This window comes from Hemicordylus capensis, chromosome 7, assembly GCF_027244095.1.
Source record: "Hemicordylus capensis ecotype Gifberg chromosome 7, rHemCap1.1.pri, whole genome shotgun sequence".
NCBI lineage: Eukaryota > Metazoa > Chordata > Lepidosauria > Squamata > Cordylidae > Hemicordylus > Hemicordylus capensis.
In genome coordinates, this window is record NC_069663.1 from 19,523,134 (window position 1) to 19,537,177 (window position 14,044).

Consider the following 14,044-nt stretch of genomic DNA (forward strand, 5'->3'; position numbering starts at 1 on the left):
TGCACTTGCCTCTCTGTACATAATCTCTATTTCATTGAACGATTAATGTTCCTGATTCCACTCCACTGCCTTGTCCTTGCATACCGCATGGCCACCTCATCTGTCCCATTCCATCCCGTTTCCCACCCTGGACCTAGGCGAGGGGGAAGGCTTAGTAGAAAAACTGGGTGAGCCCGTCCCACCCCATCCAGGGCATGATCAATTGACAGTAGTTGGTCCTTCAGGTACCCACCCAAACTGCATGGGACCTTAAAGGTAATGGCTGATTTCAGATGTACAGGATAACCACTCTGGCTGCAGGATTTTGCACCCCTTGTGGGTTCTGAATGTTTTCAATGGCAGCTTCACAAAGAGCACATTGCTATAATCAAACCAAGATTGTACCAAGGCATGGATGACGGTAGATAGATCTGCTGTTTTCAGGAAGGGTCACAGCTGAAACTGAGCAAAATCTGTCCTGGCCAGAGCTATGGCTGGATCTTCCAGGGGCAAAGCCAGATCAAGGAGTATCCCCTGGTCCTTCAGAAGGAGTGCAATGCTACCCAGCTCAGGCTGAATCCCCACTCTGGAATTAGCTCTCTTACTGACCACAAGCTCCTCTGTCAGTATTATATTTAAATTTGTTAGCCCATATCCAGCCCATCATTGCCTCCAGTTGGTAGTTCAGGACATTCACCAATTCCCTGGAAACAGCTGACAGTGAGATAGAGTTGGGCGTCAGCATCCTGTTTCATGCAGTGCCTACCAGATACCCCTGAGAAGCGCACAGGCAAGAGGTGAGGACATGCCCTGCCCCTTGCTGTTGCTCCCCTGCAACTGGTATCCCCTGCAACTTGCCTCTGAGCCTGGAGGTGGCCTAAAACCACCAGACCAGAATTTGTTGAAGCCCCTTTTAAAGCCATACAAGCTAGTGGCCATCACCACATCTCATGTCAGAGAATTCCATAGGTTAATTATGCATGGTGTGAAAAAGTACTTCCTTTTGTTAGTCCTAAATTTCTCATTGATTCCATGCACACCCTACAAGATCCCTCTCCTGATCAGTCACCAACAGCTCAGACCCTATCAGTATATATTTGAAGTTGTTGTGGGTTTTGTATTGTTTTTGCCACAATATGCATCACTTTACATTTGCTTACATTAAACTGCATTTGCCATTTTGTTTTCCGCTCACTCGGTTTGGAGAGATGCTTCTGGAGCTCTTCTCAATCTGTCTTGGATTTCACTACCCTAAGTAGTTTAGTGTCATCTGCAAATTTGGCCACTTCACTCCTTACTCCAACTTCTAGATCATTTATTATCAAATTAAAGAGCACTGGCCCCAGTCCCGATCCCTGGGGGATCCCACTTCCTTCTATTTAGAGAACTGTCCATTTTTACCTACTCTGTTTCCTGTCCTTCAACCAGTTACCAATCCACACATGAATCTTCCCCCTCATCCCATGACTGCTAAGTTACTTAAGAGCCTTTGGTGGGAAACTTTGTCAAAAGCTTTTTGGAAGTCCAAGTATACTATGTCAACCGGATCACCTTTATCCACATGCCTGTTGACACTCAAAGAACTCCAAAAGGTTAGTGAAGCAAGACTTGCCTTGGCAGAAGCCATGCTGGTTCTCCTTCAGCAAGTCCTTTTCTTCTATATGTTTAACAATTTTGTCCTTAAGTATGCTTTCCATCAATTTATCTGGCACTGAAGCTAAGCTAAGCTAATTTATTTATTTATTTTAAAAATAATTTATTTATTTATTTATTTAAAAAATAAATTAGATCACCTGATTGCCCTGTGCCCAAGGAATAATTCACACACACAGAGTAAAGTTTAAAGCTTTATAATAGCAACTCACCAACTCTAGCAGGTAGTAGAACATCAAAGCAGCATATAGCAGGTCTGAGTAGGTTATGTCCGGCAGAGTACAGACTCTGATGGGTAGCCAAGAGTCACAATCCAAGCCTGGATTGGAAGATGGCAACCCTACGCAGCTCCTAACATGCTCTTAAGTACTCCTTGTGGCATCACAACCTCACCCCATATTTGGACAGCTATCAATCCATGTGTTCTGATAGGCTCAGTTAAACATGAGAACCTTACTCAAGTTTAGTGATTTGCCTTTTGGGACAACTCATCCTTCTTGTCTCCACCTACAAAGCCCTTGTTTTCCATGCAACTGGTCGTTTCTGCAACTCTCAGATGTCCAGCTCTCTGCGGTTTTTAGTCAGTGTAGAACTTACCACAACTACCTCTTTTTAGTGGTTACACCCTGCCTTGTGGTCAGGTGCTTACCATTTTTTGCTTCAGTTGGACACCTACGCCCTCCCAAGTGGTTAATGGTGTTACCTTGTTTGCTGCAAGGAAGATTATGCAGTCTTTAATATTGGACTTTATATTAAACATTGTTCTAGACTTGCTAAGCTATGCTCCTAACCTATACTTATCCCTGCTAACTGAGCAAAGAGGCACCTTTTTAAAGTGGTGATTGACTTTATTTAGCGGGGAAGAGCAACTGGTCCTATCCAATCCCAGCACAGCATTCCTCCAGTGGCTGTTGCTGGTGTCTACCTTATGTTTCTTTTTTTAGATTGTGAGCCCTTTGGGGGGACATGGAGCCATTTTGTTTGTTTGTCTGTGTATGTATGTATATGTAAACTGCTTTGGGAACTTTTGTTGAAAAGCTATATATAAATATTCAGAATAGAACAGAATAGAACAGAACTTTATTATGGTCATAGACCTATATACAAAGAAATTCAAACAATGTATCATGTAAATACAATAAAAAAAGAGAAGAGAGAAATGTATAAACTACTTATGAAATGCATTGCTAAAGATCAGATCGAGATTTGCAGATTATAAAACAAAATATTCATTGTGTTCATATGTTACCCCACCTAAACCTATAGAGTCTAAACCTAAGCCTATCCCACCTATACTTTTGTAAAGAGGTATACAGTTCGCTCTGAGAACCAATACATGGGGGACATTTTCTTTGGGAAAGCGGGGCGGTAGAGCATCTGTTTGTAATGCACAAGGCCGCAGGCTCATTCCCTGGCAGCATTTCCAGTAGGGCTGGGAAAGACCCCTGCCTGTAACCTCAGAGAGCCACTGCCAGTCAGTGTAGACAGTACTGAGCTAGATGGACCAATGGCCCAACTCAGTATAAGGCAGTTTCTACCTACTATTCCTTCACCACCACTCAACCAAAGGGCAATGTTAGCACTAATAAGGCAGCTAGTGTGAATGATGGCAATTTTACTTCATACAAGTAAACAACTGTATAGATTGGAGAAAACCACAAGTTGGTCATTCCCCGCACCCTCCACTTCTTTTTAATTATTGCAGGGTTGGACCTGCCTACTGATAGCTCTGCCTATCATTGGATCCAGCTTGATCCTTAAGGATAATCAAACAGGCTGTTGTCAGGCTCTCCTATTTGTGTGCAAACAGTGTCAAAATATGTGGGACCTTCTAGTTCATAGTTGCCTGAGAATAGTTGGTGGGATAAGCACCCTGGTTGGCAAAAGAATCAGAGCTCAGTTTCCCTTTGGAAGATGCAGAGCCTACTCAAATTGCTGTAAATGAAACACCATTTTTTCAGTCCTCTGGACAGAAGATAATATGAAATTGGGGATTTTTTTTAACGTGCAATTTTAAGTGGGTGGTACTTGCTATACAATGCCCTTGTCAAATCCCAGTAAGGCCACCCAGCTGGTTCCCCCACCAGTGTAAGAGCTGGTTTCACCAGAATGCAGGTTAGCCATGTTTCTTTCAGAGCCAGTTTCTCAACTTCTGTTTTGTTGTCATGCTTTAGACTGAGACTATTAGTATTAGTCTATGTTATAAATCATTTTGAGTTTCATTAATATCTTCACAACTGTATTTTCCCCCACTCTTACATGTGGGAATTTGAGACCAATTATGACAATAAATCATGAGGAGAGATTGATATCCTGGAAGAGTTTTCCACAAAAGGATTTATTGGTTTTTAGGGGAAAGTTCCATAATTTCATTGGTAATCAGAAGACACCTGGCAGAGGGCTGAGTCACATTTATGACATTAGAGCAGATTTTACAGAGAAGATCTGAGCTCCAGGATAGACTTCATATCATTGGGGAGTGATGCCAGGAGGGTTCCACAGTGGCTCCGTTGGCTTTTAAGCATCACTGGAAGAGAAAAGGGTGAAGCAATAATTATAAGCCTGCACATACCACAGTCAGGAAGCCTTAACTTTAGAACACAGATGCTGCCTTCAGATGTCACATGGAACTTCAGGTCCAATGCAACCGCGGTTCTGCGTGCCTGCTCCTTCCGCTCCCCCATCCACTTTTGGACATTGGGGAGAAGGGCATCTCTGCAGTCAGTAAGACTGCAGAGAGGCGGGGGAGCTGGCTGTGTGGGCTTCCTTCTTGACAGAAGGACAGCTCGCACAGCCAATCGGGCTGGAGTGAGGAAGGAATTTCCTCCCTCAACTCAAGTTCCATGAGGCCCAAACTGAGATCCAGCATGGTGTAGTGGTTAGAGTGCTGGACTAGGACCGGGGAGACCCGAGTTCAAATCCCCATTCAGCCATGAGACTTGCTGGCTGACTCTGGGCCAGTCACTTCTCTCTCAGCCTAACCTACTTCACAGGGTTGTTGTGAGGAGAAACCTAAGTATGTAGTACACCACTCTGGGCTCCTTGGAGGAAGAGCGGGATATAAAATGTAAACAAATAAAAATAAAAGCTGCAGTTTCAGCATTCAGAAGTAACACTGGCAGCACAGAACCGGAGGTAAGGGTGCTGAAACTCCACTCTGACCGAAGGTTCAGCATTTGGGAAGGGAAGCCACAGGTCCCTTCTTGCCTTTAACTATGGTTTCACCAATTCGGACATGTGTTTGGGAAACCAGAGGTGAAGGGACATCTTCCTAGTACATCTGAATATGGCCAATGGCTCAGGTTATGGTTGTATTAACCCTGGAATGTATGGATTTATTCCCTCAGCTTTAAGCACCTAGTGAACACTGTCAGATGCTACTCTCTATTTCTATAAGGCAATGAAAGTGCCTGTCTTATCTTGTGCCCTCCTTTGGCAAGGTGATGCAAAGAACCACTCACCAGCTAGAGAAGTCCTTGGCTTTCCAGGCATGAATGACCTCATCCAGGTTTCCTGCTTCCTTCCCATTGGGCAGCGTTAGGTCATCTGCAGCATTCCCATTGAAGTTCCCGCAGGAAGCACACAGTTTTCCTTGCAGGCTTTCCTCGACTTGAACCTTGACTTCCCCTTGGGGTCTGAAGAGAACTTGTACTGCAGAGGCCAAATTGATCACAACTCCATCCTGAGAGACGCTTACAGATACATTGTCAAAGACATTTGCTGGGAGCTGTGCTCGATACCCATTTATCTGAAATGGAGAAATCGGGAGGGAGAAAGGTGTCACATTGCTGTTGTGTAGAGGAAAAAAGATACAGAGTCAGCTTGCAATCCCACCCCCCCACGAAAATATAGGAATGTTTTGTTTTCTTGTGCTTCTTCATCCCCCAGCCACTTTCGAATATCCAAAACTACTCTTAAGAACTGAGCTTCCATGCTCAGGGGCAGTGTAACTGATTAGCAGGGGCAGGGGCAGGGGCAAGGGGCAGGGGATGGCTATTGCTATCATTCTCTCACTGTGAACTCCCTGCTGGCTGTCTGGCTCTTGTTCATTGACAGAAGATCCCTGATTTCTCCCTCTTGATATGTCTGTTTATGAAATCTCTACAAGGGAATCTCATAGGAGGGAATCATCTTATTTTCAACTGTTGCACAGGACTTAGCAACTCAGGTTCATCATCATCATCATCATCATCATCAACATCATCATCGCTTTCTAGGTAAGAAAGTACTTTTTCCACACAGTGCATAATTAATCTACGATTATGCGCTGGTGATGGCCACAAGCTTGGATGGCTTTAAAAGGGGCTTAGACAGATTCATGGAGGACAGGTCTATCAACGGCTATTAGTCGGAGGGCTATAGGCCTCCAGCCTCAAAGTCAGGATGCCTCTGAGTACCAGCTGCAGGGGAGTAACAGCAGGAGAGAGGACATGCCCTCAACTCCTGCCTGTAGGCTTCCAGCAGCATCTGGTGGGCCACTGTGTGAAACAGGAGGATGCTGGACTAGATGGGCCTTGGGCCTGATCCAGCACAGCTGTTCTTATGTTCTTGTGTTCAAATGATATTACACACACACACACACACACATGTAAACCTGAAACATTGTGAATGGTAATCACAATAGAATGTTAGGGCCAAATTTTGATTTTTTCAACTTAGAAGAGGAGGAAGCTAACTAACCTCATCACAGAGTAGAGCAACTGGCTGGCATGGCTGTCCACATGAGAGAGGAAAGACAGCTGGGGACTCAGGGGCATAACTAGGGGAGAGGGAGCCTGTGTTTGCCCCTCTCCCTGGTGGCGCCTTGGAGTGAGGGAGATAATGAAAGAAAATAGGGAGGGGTAGAGCTGGGGGCCCCCTCAGGAGTTAGAGTGCCTGGGTTTTTTGAACCCTTCCGCTCAATTATAGCTAAACGCCTGTGGAGACTCTACAAAACCCTGGGCCAGACCATATGGATGAGGAGGCCAAGTCAATATTAGACTGCATCTGGGACTGAGGGTACATTTTAATTACTAGGCCTGCTCTTGACAGCAACTCATTTTGGGCCCAAGGTACCTTAGGGACCACCTGCTACCACGTGAATTTACCCACCTGACTAGATCATCAGGGAGGGTAGTGCTCTGTGTGCCGACACCTATTGAGGCTCATTTGATGAGCATGTGATGCAGGGCCTTCTCATTGATGGCCTCGAGGCTCTAAAACTCACTCATGGTTGAGATCTGTATGGCTTCCTCCTTTCTCCCAGCAATCTAGACAAATCTTTAAACCGCCCTTTTTAAACTGGCTAATGAATGGCCCCTGGCTCTCTCTTTGATGTATGTCTGTTCTTGGTTTAGCAGTTTGTTTTTGTAGAAGTTTTATTACTGTTTTTCTTGTTGTTAACTGCCCTGGGGTCTTTGGATGGATGAATAAACAAACAAACAAACAAACTCTCTAGGTCTCTGGAAAGCTTTGTATATTTCTGCACTACCCCTGTCTTCCCAGCATTCATTTTGAGCTGGCCCTTTTAGAATGGGTGTGTGAGTTCCTCCTCTTAATCAAGGGTTCCATCCACTCTGTCTTTGGCCCTTACCCAAGTCTCTCTGTTCTTTTTCACAGTGATCAGAGCTCCTTGGAAGAACACATGGAGTGTTGACACAGTTGCCAAATCCCCGGCACTGCATTTCTGGGTAACTGCTATGATTCTGAACCGAGAAGGGTCTTCCTCATTGCAAAGCGAGACCACCTCATAGGCGCCATTGTGTGGGATTTCCCCAGAGGTGCCATCAAAAGTGGTCAGCCGTGCGCCAGGGGTGAGCAAGCACTCTCCTTTCTTCTTCATGCAAACACGCACACCATTATTGAGGGCACATATTTCTCCTTCCTGACAGCTGGTGTCCTTACAGATGAGCTGGCCCAAAGCTTGACAGGTGCAAGTCGTCATGCAGCCCTCTAAGACAACACTTTCTCCTGTCTGTGAGAATTACAGCAAAAACCAATAGAGAAAACATTAAAACTTTAATATAAACATTGTTAATTGATGGTAAAGTAAAGCAATTCCTGCAATGTCTGAAAGAAAAAGAAAATGTTCTGTCTTTAAAAAAAAATGATTCATGGTTCTTCTGTACATTTGAGCATGATAGATCATAAGAAATAACAAGAGCATTAAAATGAAATCTGTGCAAATATAGGCTGTCCACCTCAACCTCCCATCAATTTAGAGCAGTAGTCAGTTAAAATTTATTAGTTTGGAGGGTGCCTTTGGCATCCTAGAAACCTTACCTCAACCTTTGCCATTCCCAGACCTGATGGGACCCACCACTTCCTGGATGTCACCTATCTAGGTGGTGGCCATGATAGAGATGGTCCTATCTAGGTCAGGAATGTCCCTCTTTGAGATTTCCATGCATGTGTGATGCAACTGAGCATTCTGGCATCACAGGAACTAAATTTCCATGGTGCCTGGATATCCCAGATGCAGGTGGATAGCTCTTCAGCCTGCATCATTCCCTGCCTGGATTGGACTTTCTCAAACATACCCACTTAGCATTGCTTTATTGGCTTACCAGAAGCAGGAGTGGTTAGCTGTAGGGGTTGGGAGTAAGCTGTAGGGAAGCCTCTGAGCCCTGCCATGCTCCCAACTGGGAGCATTATACAAACTCTTCATGGGGAGCATTATAGTGCCTGGCAGTGACCAAACCTGCTGCATGGCTTCCTGAATGGATCAGGCTCTCTCTGCTATCTCAAATGGGTTATCTAGTGATGCAGAGCTAATGGAGAGTGCCCAAGTAAGTACAAAGATCAGTAGGCCTCAGACTGTTCCCAACACTGCCATCAGCAGCACCATAAGTCCTACTGTAGCAGTCATTCCAATCTTTCTGACCCCTTTTCAGATTACTAAATGGGTGAAAAATGTAGGCAAATCTGATGCCGGGCCAGACCCATCCTGTTATTAATAGCACTGTATACTACACAATCTGAGAGAAAACCCTCTTCAAAAGGGAACAAGTGAAGGGAAGGCGTGGCCTTCAAGGGGAGTAGTCCAGTAGCATGCAGTGGAATGCAATTCTTCTGGTACGACACAGTACATGTGACATCATGGTAATTCCAGTTAGATGATGATGGTTTGCGTTGTAAACAGGCACACTCCAGTTATGACTGCAACACTTACCTTGATATACCGCCCATCATAAATGCAGCCACAATGCCCAATTGCCACACAACTGTCACCATCAAACAGGTAGCCGTTGTCACACTGGCAGCCTTCAAAGCACTTTTTTGTGCATTGGCTTGAAGTGGACACGCTGGTGCAGGTGTAATCACAACTCCTTGAGCATAACTCATAATGGCTGTTGGATGGACAGGAGAGTGCTGAAAATAAAGGGAGGAGAGTGTCAAAAGTAAGCATGGGACGGGACACCAATTAAGCATTCTGAACTGATAGGGACCACCAACACCACCCCATTCCTGCAGAAGATGAAACTGCACATTCGGCTAGTGCACCAGCTACGTCCCTTTCTTGAGAAGGCAGATCTGGTCATGGTTACTCATGCTTTAGTTACATCGTGGCTGGATTGCTGCAATGTGCTGTACATGGGGCTGCCCTTGAAGAATGTTCAGAAACGTTGGTTGGTGCAGAATGCAGCTGGCAGGGTTCTCTCTAGAATTGCTTATTCGGAGCATATTATAGCTTTTCGGAAAGAGCTGCACTGGTTGCTAATTTGTTTCCAGATCCAATTCAAGGTGCTGGTTATTACCTTTAAAGCCCTTAATGGTTTGGGCCCTGGATAGCTGAGGGACCGCCTGCTTCCAAGGGTTTCTGCCAGCCCAACAAGATCATCAGAGGGGCCTTTGCTCCGTGAGCCGACCTTGAGAGAGGCTAAATTGTCATGCACACAGGACGGGGCTCTCTCTGTAGTTGCCCTGCCCCCAGGCTGTGGAATGCTTTCTCAATTAATGTTCGCTCTTTGGCAGCTGTGGCTGCTTTTAAAAAACCACTCAAGACTGTTTTATTTACTTAGACTTTTACCTCTTAGAGGCCGCCAGGTTTTCTCAGCTTTCTTGCTTCTGTTTATTTTTCCCCCTTTATTATTATTATTATTATTATTTGGTGTGTTTATGGTATTCAATGTTGATTTTAAGGTTTCAAATGTAACTTTCATGGGATTTTATTGTATCTTATCTTTTGTAAACTGCCTTGAGATACATTATGAAAGGCGGTATAAAAAGTGAACAATAAATAAATAAATAAATAAAAATTACTGTGCCAAACACCCAGGGATGGAGCACCAATTAAACATTCTGAACTTATAGGGACCCTCACCCCCACCCCTTCCTGCAGAAGATGAATCTGCAGATTACTGTGCCAACTTACGGCAGAAGGTGTCTGTTCTCCAGGCTCCAATTGTAGCACCAGCAGCTTGGCACGCAGCCACATATGCCTGAATGCTCTGACAGAGGGTCTCTCCTGCACCATTGGACACACACATGTCATACAGGCAATGGCCGAAGTATTCAAGAGGGTCCACCAATGAGTGACAGCCCTCAAAAGGGCCTGATTTGGCTGGGATCATCCCACAGGAAGTCGTGGGTTGGTACGGAGCTGTCTTGGTTGTATCACAGACAGGACATTTCTTGCCACAACCATCGGAACAACTGACACCAGGAACAGGAACCTTCCAAGACATCCCAAACTCATCCACATTCTGGGTGCTTTTTCCATTGGGCAGAGTGAAGTCATCAGTGCTGTCACCATTGAAATTACCACACAGGCCATTCACGTGTCCCCAATAGGTGCTGGGGACAGACACCAAGACGTAAGCAGAGGCATCATAAAGGACTTTGAGGCCAAAGTCAGATTGGACGATGATGTTGTTCCCTTCCTGGTTGACCCAGAGTTTCCTGTCGTTTGTACTCATGGGCAATGTGTAGAGCTCTCCATTCACCTGTAGGAACAAAAACAAAGAACGTGACTACGGATGCATTTTCTGATTAGATCCATGTATATGTTCAAAGTACATGTAGCCACAACCACAGTGTAAGCCAGAAACATCTTGAAAGAGAGTAAACTCAGAAGGGACTCACCTTGATCTTCCACTTCATTGCCTTCTCAATGATGGTAATGTATCCATGAAATGATATCACGACCTTCTTTGTCAGGGAAAGCTCATTCTCCACTAGCACAGAGAATTTTTCCAGCCAAGAATCTGCTTTGTTGAGTTCAGCCAAAGTGTAAGTGCAGGTACCCTGGAAGTCATAGGCCCGTCTATCAAACGTCATGTAGTGGGAGCCTCTAGATACACTGCATCTTCCACAGCCCACAGCATGGCAGCCTTGGACTCCATTCTGTACCCGGCATTCCTCATGGACTCCACAGGAGATCTTCTGGCATTCAACAACTCCATTGTCTGTACAACTGCATCTCTCCTGGCAAGAGACACCGGGGTAGAAAACCTCTCCCTTCTTGTAATACTTGTCCCGGTACATACAGCCACACTCCCCAATAGCAACACACTGGTCCCCACTGAGGAGAAACCCAGTATTGCAGTAGCATCCTTCTTTGCAAGATACCTCACAGCCAGGTGGAGCTGAGAGGCCACGGCAAGTGGCAGGGCAGCCATTTCCACAGAGATCATAGTGGGAATTAAGTGAACAGGTAGGGTCTGGAAGAGAGGACAAATTGATAGAGAATGTGGAGGTAACACCTAATTTATTATAGAGAAAGACATATACTGGAACCCTTTGGGGAGTTGGGTTAGAATAGGACTCCAACAATGTTGCTGATTTTTTTTAGAGTGACATCTCCTGGTAAAATATGATAAATAGTACTAGTGAGGGCTGTCATGAAAATTAGCTATGTCATCGTTGACCTATTCTATCTATCTATCTATCTATCTGTCTATTATTAACACTTATTGATTAGTTTTTTTAAAAAAATGGCAGCATCTCTATATAGATAAAATGTTTTTGTCATGTTGCACATGGAAATGCTGAATAAATACGCATATAGATGTAACACCATTTGGAATGTGCAGAAGGAATGAATTAAGACAAAGATTGTTCTGTTTCTCCTGCCCCTCCCCTGCTCAGGTGCAAAATTTAATGTTGATCGAATCTGAACAAAATGCATTGATTACAGAGCTGAAATGAATTTGACAAAACACCTCTCATGGGCTCTATCTAAAGCACAGTGGTAGAGCAACTGCTTGAAATGCAGAAGGGTCCAGATCCCGTCTTTGGCATCTCCCAGTAGGGCTTGGAAAGACTCCTGCTTGAAACCCTGGAGAGCAGCTGCCAGTGAGCATAGGCAAGACTAATGGACAAATGTCCATTTTGGTCGAGGATTGAAATAAAAATGCATTCATTTATTCATATTAATGGACCAATAGTGTGACTGTATAAGGCAGCTTCTTCTCTTGCTATGTTTCTCTCAATTTTTCAGGTTTTGGATTTGAATGTACCCATCACAGCATTCAAAACACTTCAGATCAGAATTTTATCTCTATTATATACCATTTAAATTCAGATTCAAGTTCTGGGTGGAGTTTAGCTTTCAGTGACCTCATTGTGCCAGAGTTTAGGATGTTGCTGACAAGAACGAAATCTCAATTTCATGTGTTTCCCTGCTTCACTACGACAGGATATACTTGAAAGCATTTGTTTGCCATATTTTAAGCTCTTTTCTATGGCAAGTACATGCTTTTCTATGCCATTGTAAACTGCCCAGAGACGCATGTTTTGGGCGGTATAGAAATATTCTAAATAAATAAATATACAAACAAATAAGTAAAAGAAGGATGTGAATGATTTTTGGCATGATAATTTGCTACATTTTCAAATATTCTAGCTCATGCTGAAGATCAGATGTGGGAGGCAAAATAATTCAAAATGTCCAATTTCAGAAGGCTGTGAATTAAAAGGGGATGCAATTTTTTCACCTCATGTGCATTAACATTGACATGCCCTTGCTCAGTGGTTCCCTGCATAACTGCTCTAAAGCAGATCCACTTACTGCAGAAGGAGCCTGATCTCCATTTTTCAACTGGAATGCCCAAGGCCTGGCAATCTGCCACGTAGTTGCTGATGGCATCACAAGGAATGTCACGCCGACCATGGTACTGGCAGGTGTCGAAGACGCAGTCATCAAAGAAGCGTGTTGGATCGATGGTCTTATGGCATTCTCTGAATGGCCCATCCTTCTTGATGAGGATCCCACAGTACTGGTCACCCTTGTAGGTTTGTATCTTTGCTTCCTCACATACTGGGCAATCATTAGTGCAACCCGCTGAACATCCAGGCACCTCAGCCACCTTCCAGCTTTCTGCAAATTGGGCTATGCTGGCTGCTTGTTTACCATCTTTCATGACCAAGTCATCATTGGGGTTTGAGTTGTAGCTGCCGCAGAGGCCACAAACGGCATCGGTGTATGTACTGGGCACAATGACCTGGGCATAGCTATACCAGTCAAAGGTTACTGTCAGGTCAAAATTGGTCTTGATGAAGGCCTGATTCCCACTGATATAAACCTTTACCTTATCCTCTAAGTAGAAAGGCAGATTCACAAAGACTTCATTAACCTGGAATAGGATTAAACAGGAACAGTCACCATTCATCCTACCTATGCAGAAAACGTGCAAAGAGCTCTACATATATTTGCTTCCTTTTTCTATGTAGTGTATACACATAGCTTGGTTTTTAAAGCCCAACTAGTGAGACCTGTTTGAGACATTCACTGAATTTGAACACATCTGAAACCTCACACCTGACTCTACCCAAAGAAATATGTGATTTTGGAAAAGTTGCAGTTTTTTCATGGCCATGAGAATCCAGCCCCCTATTACAATGAAAACAGGATATTTTCCAAGCAATGTACCACTGCAGTATGGCCCCAAGTAGAACTGTTTCTAGACAGAAGAAGGAAAGAAGTTCTCATTAAAACTCACGTTCCAGTGGATCATAAACTGGTAGCCTGAAGACAGTGTGCTGCTATGCAACTCTGGCTAAAGAAGGATATTGCATTCAGATGAGCCACTTAGAGGAAATGCAGGGAGGGAAGGCCTTTCCTAATAAGAGGGAAAGCCCAGGAAAATATAAACAGAGGGCCAATCCAGAGGACTGGGTAGGGACTACACTCAGCTACCAGCACCAGAAGAGAAAGCTTTTTCTTTAGTTTGTTCTATCCCAAGAATGTTCTGAGGATGCAACTGGCTGAGAAGCAGTTGGGGAAATTGAACACCACAGCCTAGGAGGCTGGAGACAGCAGCAAGATCCCTGCCTGTGAGTAATAGGATAGGGACCGGTTCAGTTAGATGTGTGAGGGAGGATTAGTTTCCTTTATTGTATTGCTGAGTTGCCTGGTTAATGTAAATTCACTCTCTTACAGTCTGCCTTATGAAGAGGCATTTATTCTTATTTCATGCTCTTGTTTTTCTTT

The 14,044-nt window shown here is 44.4% G+C and overlaps 1 protein-coding gene across 1 annotated transcript in view; it reads right to left on the bottom strand.

Moving 5' to 3' along the window:
- Positions 1 to 2,695: 2,695 nt before the first annotated feature.
- Positions 2,696 to 14,044, bottom strand: part of LOC128332816 (IgGFc-binding protein-like) — a 78,604-nt gene continuing 67,255 nt past the window's right edge. The window contains exons 35-41 of the mRNA XM_053267577.1: positions 12,623 to 13,187; positions 10,696 to 11,273; positions 9,986 to 10,556; positions 8,783 to 8,982; positions 7,205 to 7,585; positions 5,094 to 5,380; positions 2,696 to 4,159 (exon numbers count right to left, since the gene is read on the bottom strand). Coding sequence (XP_053123552.1) covers positions 4,150 to 4,159; positions 5,094 to 5,380; positions 7,205 to 7,585; positions 8,783 to 8,982; positions 9,986 to 10,556; positions 10,696 to 11,273; positions 12,623 to 13,187 — 2,592 coding nt within the window. The 3' untranslated portion in view covers positions 2,696 to 4,149. The remainder of the gene's footprint in view (positions 4,160 to 5,093; positions 5,381 to 7,204; positions 7,586 to 8,782; positions 8,983 to 9,985; positions 10,557 to 10,695; positions 11,274 to 12,622; positions 13,188 to 14,044) is intronic.